The sequence below is a fragment of the Haliaeetus leucocephalus genome, unplaced genomic scaffold (assembly GCF_000737465.1).
Source record: "Haliaeetus leucocephalus isolate CR32 unplaced genomic scaffold, Haliaeetus_leucocephalus-4.0 Scaffold161, whole genome shotgun sequence".
In the NCBI taxonomy this organism is placed as follows: domain Eukaryota; kingdom Metazoa; phylum Chordata; class Aves; order Accipitriformes; family Accipitridae; genus Haliaeetus; species Haliaeetus leucocephalus.
Window position 1 is genome coordinate 642976 of NW_010972597.1, and position 23195 is coordinate 666170.

At 38.4% G+C, this 23195-nt stretch overlaps 1 protein-coding gene across 5 annotated transcripts in view; it reads left to right on the forward strand.

Annotated features, from left to right (window-relative positions):
* Window positions 1-23195, forward strand: part of SUV420H1 (suppressor of variegation 4-20 homolog 1 (Drosophila)) — a 30661-nt gene that overhangs the window by 976 nt on the left and 6490 nt on the right. The window contains exons 2-7 of one of the 5 annotated variants that reach the window (XM_010562542.1): window positions 7590-7832; window positions 8660-8807; window positions 18611-18776; window positions 20116-20225; window positions 22229-22395; window positions 23064-23083. In XM_010562542.1, coding sequence (XP_010560844.1) covers window positions 7673-7832; window positions 8660-8807; window positions 18611-18776; window positions 20116-20225; window positions 22229-22395; window positions 23064-23083 — 771 coding nt within the window. In that variant the 5' untranslated portion in view covers window positions 7590-7672. Of the gene's footprint in view, window positions 1-7586; window positions 7833-8659; window positions 8808-14050; window positions 14108-18610; window positions 18777-20115; window positions 20226-22228; window positions 22396-23063; window positions 23084-23195 lie in introns of those variants that run through there. The other 4 variants (XM_010562541.1, XM_010562543.1, XM_010562544.1 and 1 more) reach the window with 4 other exon arrangements.

Here is a 23195-nt window from a genome sequence, read left to right on the forward strand (position 1 = left end):
CGCCGCCGGCGGGAAGCGAGCCCTAGGGGGCAGCAGGCGGCTGGGGGGGCGGCGCCGCCCGGCCCGGCCCGGCCCCGCTCCGCTGCCTTCCGCCGCCCGCTTCCCCCTCGGTCGTTCGCTGGGTTTTGTGCGGTAGCTTCAGCCTAGGGAGGCGTGTGGGGAGCTGGGGGAGGAAGCTGTTAGCTACCTGGCAGTTCGTGGCGCTCCTGGTGCTCAGTGGTTAGTGGTCCCGGCGGCACGGCTTTCCTCTGTTTGAGCCGTAATAGGAGTTTTAAGCCGTGTTCCTACTGATTGGTTTTTATTAAGGTCTGTTTTGAGTGACCGCTCCGGTCTCAGAGCTTGCTGCCTTCGTTAGATCGAAAGTCTAACATCCTGCGGGTTTTTTGTGTATTTTCATTGGGGAATGTATGCTTTTAAGGAAGGGGTAAAGCACATCTTTGTCCGGCATCTGTATCTGAAAGTTTAAAGTCAAATTATCTTCAACACATTACTCTCTGAAAAAGTAAAGATGGGGGGTGAGAGAGAAAGTATGTGGTGTTTTGTTGAGTTGTATCACAGGCAGCATGAGAATTTTCAGTATATAACTTGGTGTAGTTTTCTGGTGGGTTGAATTCAGTGCAGCGTGACACGTATGAGATGGCTATCTGATCAGAGTGTTTAATAGTGTAACTATAAATACGTAGTGGGAGGTTTTAATCAATGAGGTTAAAGTGTACTATAGAGTAAGTTCACAGAGAGCCAAGTCATGCCCTGTTTCCATGATCTGGTCACTATAGCTATGGATGCATCCTCTTCCATTTTAATTAAAAATTAACTTTTGTCTTGAATTCTTTAAGCCTTTTTCCTTGCAAGTAACACTGTGAGGAAATCAAAACTTACTTGATTGAAAAATGGGATTTGTTTGTTTGTTGTGCTATTTTGTTGTTAGAGCCAGACAGACATGTACAAACATCTCTGCTTTATACCCATTTGAGTTCGCAAACTGGAGAATAAGATTTATTTGAAGTAATTACTTAGTGCATTGCATATTAAATGAGTAAGTGGGATGATGTGTCCTTGTACACTCAGTAACAGGACTGAACAGGGCTCTAGAATACTTGTTTTGCTTTGTTAGCACTATCCTACTGCAGGACTACAATTCCCAGTATTCTTTTCACTTCAAACAGCATTGTGCTTTAATACAACAGTCGCCCAAATTAACATAGTAAGTGTAAGGTATGATACTTCTGTGCTAAACAGTGAATCCAGAGCTGTGGTTTGAGAATGCAAAGCATTTGGGAGCAGTCCCAGTTTAAGTGCTCCTGACCACTTCCCTGACCTTGTCCCCCCACCCTCCTGTAACGTCTTCTTGCACCATGGTTCAAGCCAGCAAGGTTCAGACTTTTCTGGTGACTCCCCTGATTCAGTCACCACTTGGCTCTGCAGCTGTTTTGCTGGTATAGAGGGAGGATGGCATGTAAGTGGGCATAAGCAGGCGAGGGAGCAGCAGGGCTGCTTTTGGGGTTAGGCTGGTTTGAAGTCTTCATTGAACTGTAGTGCTGTTTGTGCCAGCCATGGTGCGACTGCCCTGAACTGCTAGGTTCAGTTGAACCTGTGTAAGTCTCATAGCTAACCTGTTACAACAGCTGATACTTCTTCCCCTTTCAGTGGTCCTGCTGCTGCTCCTCCAGTACTGCATCCTCTCTTGCTCTAGTGCCCACTGGATCCTTTGCTGAATCTGCTCAGCACATTAAACCAGCAGAAAATTACCTGCTCTCCCCCCTCTTGGATTAATGACGTTATATTGAGTTATGGAGAGGTCCACTGAACTCCAGAATTGGTGGAAAAGTTTGTGTGAATTGGCAAGGGGGAGGAAGGAGGTTCTCCCTCTCCCAGAAACAGTGAGCTTTTGGATTGTCTCTGTGAAAGTCTGCTGAACACTGGTGTTGCTGCAGTGAGTTGGGAGATCACACAGCCTTTAGGGTGCTTTGCTCAGCCAGTTATTCAGCCTCACCCTGAGGGGGCACCAGGTGGAGGAAGGGGGGGAGGAGCTGGGGTAGGAAAGAGGAGAAGGGGCAGGAGCTGCTGAAGCACTTCTGTATGTGCATTGCCTCTGCCACTTATTTGTACTGGTACACCGTTGCTTCTGTGCCTGCATTGTGCTTGGATTAGTATCCAAACTGACACACAAAAATCACATGGCTGCAAAAGAATTGGCACAAGAGAAAGTGGGAAAGTACAGACTGAGCTATTGGTGGGGCATTGAAGCCTGGGTTTGGGTCAGGTTTGGATCCATGTGTGCTCTCACAAACCTGCATCCTGGGGCTGCAGTTCTGCAAACGTTTGAACTGACCTGAGTTAGTTTTGACATAGTCTTACATCCTCCCATGTGCCACTATTAATCCATGTCCAATTCTGGACTGAGCTCGTTCTGAGAGCTAACTAGCTGAAAAGAAACACTCAAAAAACAGGGGGTTTTGTTGGGTGTTTTTGTTTTGTTGGGGTTTTTTTGGTTTGGTTTGGTTTTTTTCCTGGTGGTTTAATTTACTGAACCAGTTCATCCTGGGGCAAAGGAAGTCAAAAGTGGATCTGAAATCAGGTGGTTGAAATAAGCATCTGCAGAGGTGGGACTGAAGTAGCCCTTCCTAGGTAGCTTTTATCCTGTTGAAGAATTGCAGCCTCAACTCCAGAATCTTTGAAGTCCTGTGGGACCACCTGACCTTTCTTTAAGATAGAGCTTTGACTACAGAGATTATGGGAGAGAAAACTCCCAAATACCTTCTTTTTTTTGTCACCTTCTGTGGTTGCACAGACCTCTCTTCCATAGCTGGTTTTGCTGTGTTTTAGTATCATCACTAATAATTTGTAGTGTAACACAGAACATCAGGTTCCTGTTTAAAGTGACACTGTGCGTTGGCTTCACACCTTCTGTGAGCCAGAAGCGTTCTGTGCCTCCCTTTCCTCTCTGGCTTAATGGTACTTGTCTGAGCTGTCAAAAACAGTAGCCGAAATAAGGTTTGAGGCTGTTTTGAATAACCCCTTAAAGCTGTGCAAGTTTTAATTCAGCTTTGATTTTGCTCAGAGTCTTTTGTATTCTTAGAAACTTGAACACTTTTTAGGAGTGGGTGGGATTTTCTTGTTACGCAGATGGGGTGGCTGTAGTGAAATCGTTTACAGCCTGGTGATCTTATAGAAAAACTGGTTGCATAGTTTTGGTCTGCTTCCCAAATTAAAAGGTCTGTTGGTTTTTTTTTTTTTTTAGAGCTATCAGTAATGAAACATACATATTTTCTTTTAATGCTGTTGATTTGTCCGGAAAAGCTGAGGCTGTGGTCTTGTGTTTTGGTTTTGTGTCCTGTATTTGCTTTAGGCCACTGTCTTGTTGAGGAAGACTTCTTGCAGCTATAGTTAATTTAAAAAGGAAAAAAAAAAAATCCCAAAACTGGTTTAGATGCTTGAGTTAATTAAAAAAAAAATAAGAAATTGTATTTTAGAAGGTCCTTTGACTGCCTGTGTACTGGGCAATAGGAAAGGGGAGTATGACCCCGCCTGCTAGGAAACCTCCTGATCCTAGTGCCTTTGCCTGTGTCCTGGAGAGGGATGTACAAAATCCAGTGCCTCTGTTCAGAAGCTGTCCCTGTGTTTTAAGCAGTATACATTTATATGCCAAAACTGTGTTACAGAAGACTAAAATAAATGATACTTGAATTTCTTAGGGTTACTGATGTATGTGTTTGTATGGTTTAGGGTTTTATTGATTTGGTTTTGTGCAGCTTTTTTTTCCCCATCACAACAAGCGTTCTCTGAATTGATAGATTTCACAGATGAGAGCCCAAAACCTGGGAGGCGCAGACAGCTTTTGAGATCCAACAGCCATAGAATTTCTTTACTCAAATTCATAGGGATTTACTACACTTCTCAGTATAAAAGGACTAAGGCTTTTCATATGTGATATATATCTGATTGGTACTGTTTAATCATTCTGGTAAACACTTCTGGATAAATCTGGCTTTGCGAATATCTTAGGCTATGATAGCATTAATCATGTTTATGCTTCAGTTGTTGATAGGTGCTTCCAAATGTTACTGAAATGCAAATAATGCTCAGAAGGTGTCTTTAATAGGTTTAATAAATTTAGAACCAGGTAAATGAAACTTGAGTTTTAGGTTTTGAGAGTACCGTTGCAATGAAATGCTAAATTTCTCAATGAGAGGTGCTGAATGCGATTGAGCTATATTTTGACATTTTAGAAAAGTGTCTGTAAAACTACCATAATAGAATTATAAAAGGCAGTATAATTATGAAGGGTAGTGGTATGGTTAATAAAGGGTTAAAACAGCAATGTGGACATTTACATTGAAATAAAAAAGGTCCCTTGGAAGCTGTAATTGTGCTGGTAAACTTAACAGTGTAGATAAACCCAAAGTCATAAGGGATCCATGTGTGGTGTTATATTATTTGATGGTGGAGCCCTTTAGCAGGAATTTTTAAGTATGTGGAGGTGTAAGTATATCCCAGTTTTTTCTTGAATAGGAAGATGGTGTTCATCTCCTCCTTTTCTCCCTTCGTTCCTAAAGGACTTTTCAGCATGAATCTGATGTAGAAAGTACTGAAAGCAAATCACATGGTGGTGATGAGCGGGACATCTCTTGCTCCCTTTTAGGTTATCTGTTGGCGTTAGGAGCTGTGATATTCACTGGGAGAGGAATCCTGTCTGTTGGTTCTAGCTTTTGAAACTGTCTCTTGAAAGCAGTGTTGGGAGAGGGAATAGAGGCTGAAGAAGCACTCATGCAGTCTTCAAGTTTGTAATTTGGCTGGTGTTAGAAAATAAAAGGCAGCAGTAGATGGAGACAAAGGTTTTCTTCCTCATTAGGCTGCTAGGCTCAAATAAATAATGATTTTTCACAAGAATGTTTGCTAGGCTTCACTAAATGACTTTCAGTTTTGCTTGGGGAGGACTTCTGTTGTCATCTATAGATATCAATATATTTTGCAACAAACCCAAGTATTTTTCCTAATGCTTAGTATGGCTTGAGTATTCTTCTGTGGCCACAGTCCTTCTTACCTTTGCTATCGTTCTTTCCTTGTCATTACTGTATTTGTTAGGCAGAAGTGTGTTAGCACAGATAGTACTCACCTTCCCAAACTGGACTTAAGAAAGATCGGTTACCGTCTTTGTGTGGAGTACGCATTTATCCAGCTGAAAGTGTAGCAACCATACCTGTTAGTCGTCAGAAACACTACCGTATTGAATGGTATTCCTCCAGATTGTTGCATACCAGTATTCATCTACAATTGGACTTCATGGTAGACTTCATTTACCTGTACTGCTCTTGAACTGTAGCACACTACAGAGTATAGTTCAGTCCTGGTTTGCAAAGAGATGGAGACTGAATGTAGTTGAAATCTTTAATGTCGTTTCTCTTTTAATACTCTTTATTACCACTGTTACAAAAAACAGGGAATGGGGTTTAATTAGAGTATATAGAGCTGTAAAATGAATTGATTGAGAAGCAGAAAGAAGGAAGTTTAAGAATGAGTCTGTCATTAAGTGTTTAACTCAGTGCAGATCTTCACAGGGTAGCTGTCTTCTGAAAGAAGTTCAGGTGGGATGCTTAACAAGAAAATTTTGGGGTTTAGGTTTGGTTATGTTGGTGGGTTTTTTCTTTCCCCTTTTTAAATGTATGCTATCAGGCAAGCTCTATGAAGAAAGAGAGAAAAAAAAAAAGCCTAGTGTTGTCTAATACAGATTTAGCTGCAAGATTTCCAAGGGGTTTTTCGGAGGTACTGTGTAAAAATGTCTCGTTCTACGTATAGCTAAATGCAATGAATAGGGTTTTCCCTAGTAAATTTTAAGTCTCTGGTTTGTTTTCTGAAAGCTGTATCTGGTAACTTCCTAAAGAATTTTGTCAGTATGCACAGCAACTTTTGCATTCTGGTAGTCAAACTGTTTGGTTCCAGCTCTGTTAAAGAGCTATGTTAAAGCTTGCTGGTCCCCTAAAATAGACATTTAAACTTTTTTTTTTTAATCTTGAGGTCAAAGCCAAGCCCTTCTATCACTGGCAGCAAGAAAACTCCTTCAAAGAAGGAAGAAATTATCTCAATTCTTTTTCTTTATATTGAGGCAGTAGTTCAGCCAGCTTTTCCTCAGTAGGATTCTGTTACACTTTGTCGATTAACCTTACTACCCTTCTGTGACAATTTGTAAAAGGTCCTAAAACCTGTAGATTTCTGGATGATAGTTCTAGTAAGATGTTTGAGACAATACATCTGTTAAGAGAAACAGTAGAGACAAGTGACTTAATACATCAATCTTCTGAATCTTTGTAAGTAACTTAGTTACTAATCATCTGGCTATAAATGTTTCTGTAGCTTTAAGTAGCTGGATCACATAGGTGTCTAACAGAAATCCAGTATTTTGCTACTCAACTGATTAAAAACAGAGTTTCTATAAAAGACACTATTTCAAAACATCTGTTAGTTTGTTGCAAATTTCTGCCACCAGATTGAAGTGCCTGCTACCTGGTGCCTGTTATCTGCTGTGAACAGAGCCTTAATGCTTTTTTTTTTTTAAATTGCAGTAAAAGGAAAAGGCACAATTTATTGTTTCTTTATGAGGAAGCAGTAGGGAGGAGGATGAATTAAAACCAAGTAAATTAATTACTAATGCATAAATGCAATTGTAAAATTGTGTAAATCAATGTTGGATTTTTTTTCATGCAGGTTATACAGAGTGAGATGCAACTGTGTACAAAAGCATTAGTAGCTTTCTTATAATTATTTATGCAAAAGGCATTGAGACTGCAGGTAGAAACTAGCATGTGCTTTGCTGGCCATTTATGTACTATAAAATTTCAGCTCTACTTGTGATCCCACTTACTACTGGCCCATTGAGCCAGGTGTGTTGTGACTGTGTTTGTGTTACATGGAATAGTAAACATAGTAGCCTGGGTTCTCTAGATCATCTCTGAGGGGTTTTTGAACTCTGATTTTTAAATGAAGATTTAACATCTTCCCCTACCCTCATTCCAAAAATTTTGTCAATTTTCTGGTTGTTTTTTTTTTTTGTTGGTTTTTTAACTGTGTTCATCCTTAGTTCTTGGAGGATGTTTGTATAATGTCATTCTTTGCTGTAGAGTTCCAAACAGGTTACAGATTTTATTTATTAGGGAATATAATCTTAATTGGGTGTGTATTTGAAAATACTCCATTTCTGGAGTCACATAGCTGTGTGTGTATTTATCCATGTGTATGTATGTCTATATAAGTACATAGGTTTTTATGTGTTTGTGTAGTCCAGCTCTTAAAATTGAGTTGTCCTTAGCAATTTATTAGCTTTAGAATTCAACCTTTGGTTCCAGATGTGGTTGTAAGTTATAGGACAATACTTCACCTGTGGATATCTGCATTTGCAATAGTTCCCTGTACTAGTGCTAATGAACTGCTTTTCTTTCTTCCTAATGCAAATGCAGATCACCATCTTTCCTTCCTTCTGCAGTGTTCTTTTGTTATTGTTGGGTTGTTTTGGTTTTTTTCTTTTTGTTAAAATCTGTGTCTTGGAAACAGTTTCCCAGTAAGTTCTAATCATGTTTATGTTTTGCTTCCAGTAGGAATTGGAACTGAAATTATTCATCCACTTCTCCAAGCCTTTTGAAAAGTGACTAAATGCAACTGAGTCAGACTGTCTGTGGGAATGAAGTGGCTGGGAGAATCCAAGAACATGGTGGTGAATGGCAGGAGAAGTGGAAACAAGTCGTCTAATGACCATGCGCAGAATCAGACCAAATTGCAGCATGCAGGAAAGGAGAATCCAAAGGCGGGCAAAAATGGAGTTGAGAGAAGATCAAGCAGATGTATGTACATGTTTATACAGCTTAGTGCAGTATGTGATTCTTCTATCAATTTGGAAGTCAGGCTTCTGTCTTGTCTTAATTCATGAAGGTCTGCATTCAGCATGTAGCTATCATCAGAAGTATTAATTATGTTTGTATTTGTTGGATGTGTTAACTCACTTCAGGAATATAGATCTCTTCAGATCAGTTTAAAAGTTAAGCGAGAATAACTGGATGTAAATTAATTTTGAACTGGTATAAGTATAAAATACATCTTGGAAATGGATAATGTATAATTTGAATTACGAGCCCAACTTGTAGTGAATGCACATGTAGAAGTAAACCCAGTTTTGAATGCGGTCACATATATCAATAGTCATTATGAATCGGTTTTAAGGAACATGGATTTTTATTTTCGCTGTTGGTCTGGGATGAAAGACTAAATACAAATTCAGAGTAAGTAATTTATTCAGATTTTGGGAAAATTGGGTTTGACATTTTCATGGCTTCATCACGTTCATAGGTCAGAAATTTTAGAGACAGGTGTGACTGACCGGTGTAGTCTGGAAAGATGCTTGTAGTTGGGGAAGGGGAAGAGAGAAGGAAACCAAAATTCATTGGAGACACCCGTAAAATGTGTTCTAAAATACTTTCTCCATTGGCTGCTACATAAATGAACAAAAGCAAGAGTGAAAAATTAACTGTGCTCCTGCTTCTTCAGATATTTTATCATCTTCCTTATTTGTTCTATATTTTTTGTCTCTGACCTGTGGCTGTCTGTCCCTGAGTGTAGCTAGGCTTTATAACATTCCTTAAATGATGTCTAATTTATGCTTTCTTATTCGCAGGTAGCGGTGCTTCAGGATTTGAGGGTCAAAGTCGTTATGTGCCTTCCTCTGGAATGTCTGCCAAGGAACTGTGTGAAAACGATGACCTAGCAACTAGTTTGGTTCTTGATCCCTATTTAGGTTTTCAGACACACAAAATGAATACTAGGTAACTTGTCTTTATTTTTCTAGAAAAGAATTGATCTTAGTTGATGATGTAATCAGGGCAAAACTGTGGAATTTCTTGCATGTTTACAAAAGTCTGAAAAAATGGCAATTTGTGAGTAGCTTCTGCCTTTAAAATGGTATTGCATGTAAGACTGGACCTCAGAGCTCTGAGACAGCGTGCATTTGTAATGCTATTATAGGTCTACTAGCGCTCATGTATGTTTATGCTGTAGAACAGGTTGTTAATAAACACCATTTCTTAGCTTAAACAGTTAATTAATCATAAGTTTTAAAGCATTACTAATTTGAAATATTTCAAATACAGAAGCTAGTGTTTGGGGACTTCTCTGTTTATTTCATGTGCCTGGGTGCTTTTTTGGTTTTGTCACCCCCTCACCCCCCCCCTCCTTACTCTTATAACATCACAAGAAAGATATAGTTCCTGAGCACTTCAATGTTGGTGCCACTTGATCTTAAGTTCCTGCAGACCCATGCTGAAGGAATGCTACTCAAACATGTCTGTATGTATAAGATAAATTAATGTGCACACTGGGAACTTGCTTACCAGAATTGCACATACTTTTGCACTGTTATGGACCTGTCTGAATACTTCTGTTCTAAATTCAGTGTGGTCTTAGGGTTTAGTTGTTGCATGCTTCTTCCTGTTTTACAGATGTACCACTGATTATAAGTATATTCTATAGATCTCTGTTAAGCTTTTGTTTGTATACAAGGTCTGCATTGCTAGCGTAATGGAGAAGCTATATATAAATGATAAGTTTCTAAGGACAGGAATCATGTGCTTATTATTGTACAATAATAAGAGCTGGGGTTTCCAGGCAGCACATCATGGGAAACAAGCTGCTCAACCCTTCAAACTGTTGCTGTGGCTATTTTTAAAGAAGAACAGTTTACCTGTGCAGCATGGTGGCATAACCAGAGTATCAGTTAAGTAGATTTTTGTATGTATGTAACAAGCTGATAGCTTCAAAAATGACTGCTAGATTAATTGGTGTTGTCACGTAACATGAATGGTTGCTGGTGTAACCTGACAGCATTAGTTGCACAGGAAATTGCAGCAATGTGGTCCTAATAACTGTAAAGACTCCAAAGAGATTTTTCTTTTTTGCTGGAGAGTGCAACATCCATCTTTAAGAGGAATGCTTGAGTTCTTCCTGTTCCCTCCATGCTGTTGGTTACAATAGCACATTGTGCCCAAAACAGCGTCTAGGTAGATACTCTTACAGTTCAGTTCGGAGTGTCTTTGTATTTCCAGCAGTTAATCGAGCTAAATATATATGCTCAAAAGACTTACTTGTTTTGTTGCATGAATGGTAGTCTACAGCTTATGCACAGGTAGTTAATTCTTATGCTTTTCGCTAAGGAAATGATGTATTCATTGTTTAATAGTTGGAGAAGCTATATTCATAAATGTTGTTTTATGCTGATATGTTTTCAACACCTAAAATACTTTTTTGATTACTAATTTGAATCAAAAGACTACACAAAGGCTATCATCATGTATTTCTTCCTTTCTCAGACTTGGAAAACAGTTACAGGCAGTCTTCAAGGACAGTAGTTAATAATCTCGGAGCACTATGGGAAATACTTAGGTGAGGCTTACAACTTCTACCAGAAACCCAGAAACACATCTTCTTGCCTCTTTCATAATGTCCTATTGAGAGAGTTTCTATTGTTGCAATGAATTAAAATGAAGGCATCAGCATAGTTTTTGTTTCTTTTTGGTACAGTGATGACATCTGCTTGTTACTGTAGCTCTGATGCTTAGATCATCTTCTTTCCATCTAGTAAGCTGTAGTCTTTCTAGAGCTCCTGAGATGTATTGTTGTATGGCTTTGAGGGAAGGCAGGGGGGAAAACAAATACAAAAAGACTAGACCATTTTCAAAATACCACATGCCAGTACCCAAGTAAATGATTGTAGTAGAAATTAAGATTTGCAGCTTACATTTGGACATCTTCTGCTTCAGTGTGATGAAGTCATATTAGTTACATAGTTTTTGTATTGAGGTGTGCTTAAAATAAAATGGCCATTTATGATGGCAAGCAAGTATTTCCTGTTCCCTTGCTGTGATTTGTTTGAAGACATACTGTGGAAGTGACTCTGCCAGCATTCTGCTTTGCTGTTGGAAACTCATAAGAGGTTTGTATTTTTGCAACTAGCAGCCCAGTGTAAGTTGATGACCACTTACTGAAGTTGTACCTTACCTTACCTCTGGAAGCCAGGTCTGTATTTTTGTATGTATAAGTGTCTTCTATATAAGCATTTTCTGTTCTTCGTTCATTCCTGTAGTTGAAGAGTTTGTAAAGACCTTGTTTTGCCCAGAGTATATTGATTAGAGGAAAAAAAACCTCATAACGTTCTAGTAAAATATCTATATTATTGTTGGAATGTCTTTGTTTTCCATCTTCTTTATACTGAATTAGTCATCTTATGGTAGAGTAGTGACAAGAATGTGATTGTTATTTTTTCTTTGTTTTTTTCCGGGGGCCATAAAAATAAAGTCCTGCAATTCCTGAATGCCCTCCATCTTGGGAATTGAGCTATTAGCTCTGTAAGCTGTCAGTCAAGTCAGTAATGTCTGAAAGAGCTGAAGACTAGTTCTCAAAAGATTACAATTGGATCACCCAATGAGTTTGTCCAGTGTTCCTCTGAAATACCTTCTTGTCACCAGTGATTTGATGGACAGCATAAAATGTAGCTCTGGAAATGTCTTCAGTGGCTTTACCCAAAAGTAACTTCTTTTTTCATCCTCTTGGATTTCCAGGAGAAAGCAGGTTGTTTTCAGAGCTTCTGGCCCTCTTTACAGGCCATGTGGTCATTCTTTCATCAAATTGGTAGATCTTATCTTGACAAAATAGGAGGTTAGCAGTTAATAAAAAAAATAATCCATGTTTTAGGAAGTATAATCTTGTCAAGTATAGCCGTTCTAAGAGGTTTTGTTGCTTCTTGTACAAATCCTGTTATATCAGACCTTTTTTCTTTTTTTTGTGTGTGTGACAAAGGCTATCCTGGCTGTAAGATTTACTTAGTCTTGCATGCCTGTCTTTTATGTAAAAACAAAACTGATTTTGCAAGCTATTACTTCCTGGGTTGAAGGTTGTCTAACACTAGAGATTAAAACTGATGCTTGTAAAAAGCAAAGTGAGTTCACGTTTATCTTACCATCTCTTATTTTCAGATGCTTTTCCCTAGGCTGAGTGCTGAATCTTGAAGTTTGCATGCCTTAATGGCTAATCCACTCTTCACTGTCTTGCATACAAATGTGTTAGTATTTAAATCTTAAGGCAGACTTCTGATAATACTGCTTCTGTTACCAGTCACTCTGGTTTCCTGGTTCCCTAAAGCACCAGCATCAGGCTAGGGAATACTGAGAGCAGTTCCAATGTCTTTCTAAGTTTGCAAGTGACTTAGGAGGTCAAACGTATTGTAGTCTCTTTTAGGAGAATCTAGGGGTGTTTCCTAACTCCATATTGCTGCTTTCAGTGAAGTTACAAACTGGTGTGTGGTGCGGGTAGTTTTGTCTGATAATGTGAGACTAAAGGACCAAGCTTTAAGAATTTCTGTGTTTTCCATAGCAAACATGAAGTGTGTTGGGGATGATGTGCGGGAAGCTGCTTTCTGTCAACGCTACACTAAGAGCAATTGCTGGTCTTGGTGTAAACCATCAGGTACTTACTTGACAGGGTACGTCACTCTTTGTCCCGTAAGTCACTGTTGAGCAATAAAGACAAAGAAGGCAAAGCAGTTCCATATCACTTGTGTTCATGGGTCTGTGCTGAATCTCTGCTGTGCTCCTTAGCTCATTTTGATATAATAATTAAAGGGCTCCTTATTCATCTTGAATAGGGTTTGGAGGTAGAACAAGTTATGTGGCTTCTGCTAAATAAGGTTACAAGGCTGTATAGTTCCTCTTCTCCCTGTGGAGATAATGGATTAGAGGTACACAGCTCTTATGTAGTGACACCATGTTTCAAAGTGAAGCTTTTACATTCTTCAGACCTCAGTGTCTGTGTACTTTCCAAAATGATCTTGTTTGACTTGTGTAAAGTCTGCTGTCTGCTTTTAATTTTTGCTGATAACTTAATTCAGTAAAGTCCTTTAACTTGCTCCTGGTTGTCTTCCTTCACTGTATGTGGTCACACACAGTGATTACATTGGAACTAACTGTTTTGCTGCTGCTGAATGTTTTGGATTTTAAAAAAAGAATTGCAACCAAAACCCCGCCCAAACAACCAAACCACCCCCCACCCCTCCAAACCAACACTCACCTTACTCTTACACAGTTTTTCTAGTTGCACCTTTAACTTCAATAAAAAGTGTTATATCTCTAAAAGCTGGAGTGGCTTGCATCCAGTAGTCATGGTAACTGCTAAATCAAATTTACTATGTGGAGTGTCAGAATAGGACTGAAGAAAAGTGTTGGGGTTTTTTTTTTGTTGCCCATATTTATTTTAAAAAAGCATTTATTTAATAACCATATTAAGGAGAATGAAATCATGTGGCTGTTAGAACTTTCTTTACTTCTATTCTAGGCTGTATTAGAGTTTTGACCACACTGGTGCGTGTATAGTTTCAGTTCAAGAAATTTAAGTAATATGGAATACTTTCTTAATTAAAAATTCTGTTTTGAACTTTGGCCTTTAAAGAGTGTGGGTTTTTTTCCAGATAACAACACTGGAGATTAAACACAGAACAAGTTGATTTTTATGTAACTAGCTTTTAATTAAGATACTCACACTACAGGGTTGGGCAGGGGGAAGCCAAAATGTATGTTAACTAAATCAATTGTTTCCACTTATTATAAGCAGATGATTTTCAACTCTTGTTGTGCTGTCTTGAATGCTTAACAGCCTTGCAGTTTTAGCTTCTGTGCTAAATCTCTGGTATTAGATGAACAGTAACTTGCTGTCTTTCCATAGCCACTTAAATAAAAATGATCATCCATACAAAGTGCCTGTTGTTAAGAGGCTAATGGGGTGCTATGTTTTGATAAATTCACTCTTCTTGATGTTCTGTAGACAGAAGTTAAGAAACAGGTTTAGAAGTATAACCCTTTATCATGCACTGGTATGCTATGTGGAGTTCCATACTGGATCTCTTGCAGGATCAATTTATCCTTTTTGTTCAAACTCACTGCTCTCAGTGACTTGAGACTGAGCAAGGTACTGTGCTTCTGAACTTACCAGAAACTCTCCTTTAACTTCCTTTATAGGCAAGCATCTCACTGACCTTTGGCTTTATACCTTGGAGTTTCAAGATTCTTTAAGTATTCCCGAGGTAAGAGAAACTTGAGAGAGAGAAAGAGCTTTGCTTCCCCAAGCCATTTTCCTACGTCTTCCTTATTGAGACCGCTTCAGTTTGCCCTTAACTGGGATAAGATCATCTTCTAGCTAATTTTGAAATTGCAATACCCATAGCTTTTTTGGATCTTGTTGACTAGGGAAAAATGAGTGTTTCCTAGGGAAGTGTGAAAAGTTTCTATTCTGCAGGAAGAAGGGCTATTATTATTATTTCTTTAAAGATACTGTGATAGCTGAGTTTTCATTCTTAGCGTACTTTTAATAACAGACTGTTTTGTGGCAGACTCCATGTTCTGTGAGACCTGACCCCTGAAGCTGTTTGTAGGGTGGCTCAATGGGTCTGTGCCTGTGAGCAGATTGAAACAACAGAGTGTGTTGTTCAGTTTGCATGATGGAATCTATTAAAGGTGCTGCTCATAGGAGCAAACCAGAAGTCTGGATAAACAATTCTGATGTTAATTGACTCTGTTTAGAGACTGGGTTGGCTGGTTTGTTCTGTTGGTTTTCTTGTGCTCTTTCTGTCTCTCTAGTTCTCTTCTTTGAACTAGTCTCCTATTTTACTGACACTTAAAAGCCAGTTTCTTTGGCTCGGTTTATATATATACATTTAGCTGTGGGGTCTTTTCAGGCTCTCTTCATGGTGGTGCTCAAAAACAGTCATGTAGACTTTTTCAGCAGATGCATAGATTTTTTTTTTTTTAAATGACGTGTAAATGAGGAAGCACTGTAACACCAAAATGATAGCGTTTAAGGTTGCATCTCAAAACCGATTGGCTTTTTGGTAGGTAGTGCTGGGAAAGACTAATGAATGAACTGCTATTTCATTATATTCCTGGGAGAAGTGAAGTGTCTTATCAGCAGACCCTCAAATTCTTAAGGAACGCTTGACTTCTAGGCTTTCTTGGCATATTGGCTTCTTCAGTGTCTCAAATCGGAAGGTGCCTTTTAAAGTATGGAGATACACCTGTGAAAGCACTGAAGCTTTCATGAGGAGTCTGGGTTGTAGTGTTCTGGATTAGCTCAAACCTTATATGCTCTCAGTGCAGTTTACACATGCTGTTGAGCTGTGAACAACTCACTAAGTTGGGCGCGGGGTGCAAAGTATCATTCTGCTTCATTGATCTGGGAACCCTTGAAGTGAAACGCTGTACATCATGATGTTGGTTTTCAGCATCTTCCCATGTACTTGTGGACAGTTCTTGCTTGTTTGGATTCCTGTTTATCTTTTCTAGTTATCTCTGTCTTGTGACCATGTAAAAAAATATCAGTACAACATTTTGATAGTTGTTCTGCAGGGGGGCCTTGGTATTAATTTTTGAGCCCTTGGGTGCTGAGAGTCGTGTTCTTTGAAAAACCCAGTTCCTGTTTCAAGTTTCAAATGCTTGGCATACACTGTAACATTCATCTGACCTTTTAATGTTTTGGGGTTTTTAAAATCTCTTCACCCCCTTCCTGTTTCCACCCTTCTTTTTGGCCTTTTCAAGGCTTGGGCATACAGTAACTATTCTACTTTTCAGGAATGATGTTACATGAGTTTCTGCTAGACATTTAAAGGAATTCTGCCAGCAGTGTGGAATGCCTGAGACAAGAACCTGTAGAAACACCTGCGCTTTTTTTTTTTCTCTCCCCCCCTCCCGGCTGGTGGTTCAGTTGGGATACTGCTTTCCTTACCTAGCCTAGACTAAACTGCTTCTTGGTGATAAACAAGTATGATTATGTCTATCAGCACATACACATTGCCTGCCTCAGGTGCTAATACAATTTTGAATGTGATGGTTTTTCCACCTGTCTTTGCTCCTGCAGGTCACTTAGCTAAAAAAAAAAAAAAGGGGCATTTTAACATATAAAATGTAAGGGAGAGGGCAATCATTCATTTAGCCCAGCAAGAATAGATGTAGCTGAAGACCAGTTTTAGCTGTAAATCCTGTGGCTTTTCCTCCTATAATGTTTGCAGATAAAGATGTAAACCAAATGTTGACCTGTCATGTTTGTGCATATTGGTGTGCTTTGTACTTCTCATGATATAAATACAGTTGGATCCTTGTTGGGAAAACTGTTTCTGAAAATGAGAGCAAGTCTTATTCTGAAACTAGTCAGGTTCAGCTCAGGCTATATCATTCTAAATTCCCTTAATGTCTGAGGAAGCTCTCTGAGTTATGACTGTCAAATCTGGGAGAAGTCTTTCTGGTTTTGGGAGAACTGGGAGATATTCTTCTTGTATCTGGCAAGTTGAGGGAGACTTTGCTGTGCTACAGAACAAAAATAATAATGATCATATCATCTGTAGTCTGAAGGGAGTTTTCCTCCATGATGAGGTTTCAGCAGCTTGTTAAGCAGTTAGCTTTTGGGGGAGATGGGATAAGTATATTCTTTATTAAAGGACTTGATTTGAAACTTCTTGGCAGGGTACATACTACAATTCTAAGTGGGCATCTATTTCTTGACTGACTCTTTCTATCTTGTTAGATGTTATCCCAGCCAGAAGAAAACTTATGTAATGTCTTGGAACTACTACTATATCATATCTGAAAGCTCACAGGTTTATGCTGATAACTTTTGCCATATTCAAAAAGATCTAAAAGATTGCTTAGTCGTTATATTACAAGGAAGTTTTTCAGATGGAGAAATGCAGAGAAGATGCATGAAACGCTGATAACCCGCACTGCTGCTGGAAGGGATACTGCTGTTAGGAGGTGTTTATTGTATCAGGAGCATAAATAGAGCATTTCATTTCTAATGAAGGAGCTTGAATCCTCATCACTACTAGTTATTTATGATTTAAACTCTTGCTATTTTACAAGGTGCAATAAAATTGGGATGTCCAACACTTAAGGTGTTTTGTTTCCTTCATACAAGTTGCATAGAAGAAGCAAATCTTATTCAGTCATCTGAAAAGAAGTTACTTACAACATTCAGCGTTCTAAGATGAGAATAGGCCAGGTGATATGGTAATTTAAAAAACAGGGTATCAGTGAAGGAGTTGATGAGGTTTCCTTTCACCAGCTTCAAGAATTTATTTCCCCTTGTTTACTTTTGTCATCAAATACAGACTTCATTTGGTAAGTAGGAGGAAATAAAATCAGCATGGTAACACACTTCAAGCAACAAGTAATGGGACTTAGTGTTATGGATTTAATCAAAAGCTGTTAGCCTGTTCAACACTTTCATTATATGCTGTGTAAGCAAAAGGTGTGAGTTGTAAAAGGAGCTGCAGAAAACAGCTTTTCATGACCCTAGAAAGTTTTTACCTTTGCGAAGAGTCCCCTGGGGTGTGTCATACACTTAAAAGTACACACATCCCACCTCCGCCCCAAAGCAGAGCATATACAGGTATGTGCTCAGTCTAAGGCAGTTTATAGAGATTTGACATAATCTCTAAGTTCTTCTTTCTCTTGATGGTTTTGCAGCTCAGAAGTGGAGCTCCTGCTTCTTGCAGTCATATAGTTTTTTTCTGTAGCCAGTTTTTTCCTGTTGATGATATGAAGGATAGTTTTTCTTAAATCTCAAGCTTTGGGAAGAAGGCAGAATTCTCTGCTAATGTACAGGGGTTTATTTTCATATTTTTATCTATCCATGATTTTCAGATACCTGTTTCCTGTAGCCAGTATTCTGGGGAAGAAATCTTACAATCGCACTAACCTGTGGAAATTCAGTCTTCCGCAGATGTAGTATCTATGCTGTATGTTACTATTTATAGATACTTTTGTGTAGTCATTAAAAGGTGTGTTTTACGTTAATGCAAATGTTGAGTTTGCAATCTACATAAACCCATATAGTGGATTTGTCAATATAATAAGGCTTTGCATTGGGCAAAAGTTGATTTGAAATCACTCTTCAAGATAGTTACACATTTTTTCTGTTTTGAGATTTATTACTCAGTCTTGTCAGTTGCGCTGTCTTAATTGTTTGTTCCCTATTAAAAAAATTTAGTGTAATATGTGAGGTTTTAGAGGGCTTAAATTTAAAATCATGCACCCCCCAACCCAGCTACAAAAGCCAGAACTGTGCATAGATCCCCTGATAATAGTGTTAACTAGGAAGCTTTACAGCATCTAGTTTATTTGCTGGACTTTTTTGCACAAGCACTTTTAATGATAGTAAATTTATTAGGAAAGTAAGGGGAGTGACACTTTTATTATACTAGTTCTTTAGCTTCTTTGTTCCACATGATAGGTACTGAAAAAAGTGAAATATTATTCTGTGTTGGTTCATCTTATCGGAGATTTGTTTCAGAAATAGATTGTGCTTCTTGGCAGAATGGAGGGTTTTAACGTTCCAAGTAGTATGCTCGGCTTTACCTTGCCTCTACCATTATCTCAGGAAATGAGGGCCTGTGATTTGAGTACACAGTGGTCAGTTTCTTTATGCTAAAAGTTAAATATTTATATGGCTAGCAAAAGAACTCTGTGCTGCGAGTAACTGTGAGGAAGAATTGAAAATTAATAACAGTGGACTGGAATAGCTTTATTTTTTATTTCAGATTTCGACCTATTAAAGGAAGGCAAGAAGAACTAAAAGAGGTGATTGAACGTTTTAAGAAAGATGAGCACTTAGAAAAAGCCTTCAAGTCCTTGACGTCAGGTGACTGGGCCCGGCACTATTTTCTTAACAAGAACAAAATGCAGGAAAGGTTGTTCAAGGAACATGTAGGTGTATTTGTAATTAATGTGTTTTTTCAGATGGTTGAAAGGCTAAGAAAATGTAAAAATTTCTTAGGAATGTAGCCGGTAGTAAAATAATCCACTGTGCTGTCATGTTATTTCTTTCATTGCTTTTCAACAGAAACTTCCTTTGTTTTTTAAAAGCCACCTAGCTTCTCCCCCCCCCCCCTTGTCCCTGCTTTTTTTTTTTTTTTTTTTTGAGTTAACTTACCACTGCCTTTTATTTAATAGACATGTAGAAGGGAAGACACATTTGCCTCTTCTGCTGTTGGCTTAAGTCATAAGCAGAAGAGAGAAGACCTGCTTCCAGGAGATGAAGAGTTTCAAGGACTTCTTTCATTCTTTGGAAGGGGTTTCTCCCCCCCGACTCCTTTTTTTGTTTGTTCTGTGTTGGGTTTTTGTTTTTGTGTTTTTGTTTTGGTTTTTTAACTTGCAGCTATTTTAAATCAAATTGTGTGACAAAGAAAGGTGAAGGAAAAAGGAGAAGCCTTGCTACCTCAAATTACCTCAGTTGTTTGGGTATAGGGGCTTTATGTCGGAGTGTTACTCCTCTTCCTCTACTTCCCACACCCCAAATCCATTTTGTGTATAGCATAAAGGTTGTTGGTTCTCAAAGTTGCAAGGAAATCATAGTATTTTTTAACTTAAAAAAACCAACCAAACAAACAAAAAAAACCCCCAAAAAACCCAAAACAAAAACCAACTCCTTCAGGAATGAGTGCGTTGTTTTCAGATATAACCAAAAGGAATTTGGCCTACTTTAAAGTGCATCAAATCTAGTAGTATACAAAAAAGGAGGCAGCAAATTCTGCTTTCCCATAGTGTTTTTTGAGTAATACTACTGTACTTTAAAAAGAATTGATCGAGCAATCCCTGAATTCAGTATCTAGATTTGTCAGGGAAGTAGTATCTTTCTCAGAACTGGAAGGAATAAAATCGGATCCTGTAGATTGTTAGGTCTCGATGGTTTTTAAAGATCAGAGAAGAGTTCTTGAATGCAACTACTCAGTGACTTTAAGAAGAAATAATTGCTTTTCATTGGTTGGACCAATTTTGTACCATTCAAGGCATCTTTAATTTTTTTAAACTCTTTTGTTAGCCATGTGAGGATCCCTGCAAGTCAGTCTGGAGAAATAAGATTAGTGTAATGTGTATAGTTAAAATTTATAATCAGAAATGCATTTCAGCAAACAGCATCCCATTGCAATATCCATTTTTTGTGTATTTATTTGTGCAGTTCACTGACTTTCATTATTTTTATATGAAGTTCCCCACTGCTTTTGTTTTGCTTGTAACAGAAAAATACTGTTTTCTTTCATTGCAGGTATTTATTTATTTACGAATGTTTGCAACTGACAGTGGGTTTGAGATACTGCCTTGTAATCGGTATTCTTCTGAACAAAATGGAGCCAAAATTGTTGCAACAAAAGAATGGTAAGAAATATAGTTTACTGTTGCATTCCATTTCTGTCATTTAGTTTGAAAGGTTCTAAAAAATGATATTGAAGAAGCATGATTTAGAATTAAAACTGCAACCAGCGAAATAGAAAGTTTTGTATTTTTACTTACAAATTAAATTTGGTGTCTGTTTTTGCTAAGTACTTAACACATAATACATGCATCTGTAAGACGTGCCTTTGTATATTTGGATGTAGCCATACAGTTTTCAGTATACAAGTTTTTTTTTATCTTGTTTTCAGTCAGATAATTATTTTCCTCTAATCGTGAGTTGTTGGCCTCTTGTGAGAAACACAGCCATGTCGAGACTGGCATTATGCTGGATTGTTATACAACAAATAATTGTGAGGAAATGAGTTTTTCACCTTTGTGAAACTGAGGGGTGTTATTTGCATATTTTGATTGTGCAAGATAAAACTCTCCTGGAAACACAAAGTTGGAACTGCAGTGTATTACCCCATCTCATTTTTGCACATCTGAGTTTCATTATAAGCATGTCGGTGGCAGCAACAGCAGATCCCTGGGTTAATTCAGATTTTAAAATAAATTTTCCCCTTCATTCCCTGTCGTCCCCGTGTCCCGTCCTGTCCGTCCCGTGTCCCGTCCCCCCTGTACTTTATATTTGTTTTGCTTTGTGGCAGTACATACTCATAAAATCACATCTGAGATGATGATAATGCTATTATGTGCAGGCTAGGATTGAGTAGCTAGATATTATACAGGCAGCGTACCAAGTAAGCATGCCATTACTGTGGGGCTATGGCCTCAACATGTGGGAGGGTAAGCTTTAAGAAGGTTGAGGCCAGTTTCTAGCTCTTCATGACTGTAGCTGGAAGTTCCACAATTATGATATAATCATGAGTTGGTTTGGGTTTTTTGTTTGTTTGTTTGAATTCTCCCCCTAACTGATTCTTTGGGGTGGAAGCTTTGTATTTAGGTGTGTTGAAAATGAACTAACTTTTCATGCTCAAAATCTTGAGTGACCTGAGAGAGAGCAAGACAGGAGAGCTGCTTCTTAACCCTGCCAATATCTGGAAAACTACTGAGACTCAGAACTGATAGAGTTCTCAGCACTCTCTATAAAAGGAGAATTTTGGACTTAAAAGGCTTGTCTTCACAAACCTTGGAAGGTTTGTGTCCTTTGTGTATATTTAGTATCTTCATATTCATCTGTGTCAAAGTAATCTGGCCAAAATTTGGAATGGCCACTCTAAAAAGCAGTAGAAACAATGCCCTTGCAAGATAATGGAAATTGTGTGCTGCTTCTTAGGCTGAGTATTCAGTGTCTCTGATCTGCTATATTTATGATGGCAGTTTGGCTGTCTGCACATGAAAGCATCATGGTTTTGTTGGTCGTCCGTCTGTGTGTGTGTGTCCCAGCCCCCTGCCAATGGTCTATTTCAAGGACTAGCTTGATGCTGAAGAACTGCTTGTGAGAGAGGAAAACATCTTGTGTGTATTCTGGCCTTGTTTTGAGTCAATACTGGCCCTTTTTTTAAGAAGCCACTGAGTTCTGAGTGTCTTCATTATGCTGTGTTTTCCTGGCCAAAGGAAGAAGTATAGGAAATGCAAACAAGAGCAGCTGGAGGAAGTCAAAATGTCTTATGTGCTGATGGGGAGGGAGTGTGCACAAATGAAAAAATCTTGCTTTTAGTTTTAACAACTGTAGAAGCTGAAGTAATCAACTCTTGCAATTTCTTGCTTGCAGTGTCAGGACATGGTAGAAACAATGGTGGTAATGTCTGTCAGAATTGATGTAATTGATTCTATATAGTAGCATAAAACCATTTCTTTCATGTCTGATAAAAAGTCTATTTAGCCTAATATCCTGTCTCTAACTGAATTAAAACATGAGGTTTATAGGGGTTGAGATATGGTTTACAAAACACTTCCTGTTATTGACAGCTTTTCTTCTTGTGAAATTACTTTGCAATTTTGGCATATGTATTCTTACTTCTGCTACTCTTTTTACACTAAAGGAAACGAAATGATAAAATAGAATTACTTGTGGGCTGTATTGCTGAACTATCAGAAATGGAAGAAAACATGCTGCTGAGACATGGGGAAAATGACTTCAGCGTCATGTATTCCACACGGAAAAACTGTGCACAGCTGTGGCTTGGTCCTGCTGCATTTATCAATCATGGTGAGTAGTAAGTATAGGAAGCATGTTAAAGGACATAAGGAATTCTACTCAGAAGTGTTGTTTTATGTGAGCTGAACAATGCAGGACCTTAGAGAAAATGTCTGAATCTGGCATACTGGATTACTGTAGGACAAAATCCTGTTGGGATTTTCCTAGACCAGACTTGATGGGCTGTGGACTGGGAAACTCACAGAAGGCTTTAGGAAAGTGATGCCTTCTTCCTTCACAGAGACTTTGGAACTGGCAGCTAAGTTAGTGGAGCATATTGTGGGTTACCTTGAATTCTTTGTGAACTTAGTCAACAATAACATATTTCTTAGGTGAACTTCTTATGCCTTCTTTAACCTTTTGCACAGAAGCTTAACTGATTCTGTTGCATTTGTATGCTGAAGGAAAAGCAGGTAGGGTTTAAGATAAATCCTGTTACCTTACAGAGGAGAGAAACTGAACACTTGTGGTAGCATAGGGAAGAGCTCAGAAGCCAAACTATATGAAAATAGATATCTTTTGATGTATAGCTTTGTGCAATACTAACATAACTCCCAGTATTTAGTTGAGATTCTACAGTTATTGAAGTCAGAGTGAATCCTTACTTTAGATATCTACAACTATTCATGTTTCAGGTCTTATCAACAGTTAATTGACTTTATCTTTTGGACCTTTTTCAGATTGCAGACCTAACTGTAAGGTAAGCAAGAAATTAAAAGTAAATAAATAAAGCACCCCACTTTTTTTTTCCTCCCCTTTTTTCCCTGCCCCTTTTCTTCCCCAACAGTTGTTTTTTTTTTTTTTTTTTTTTC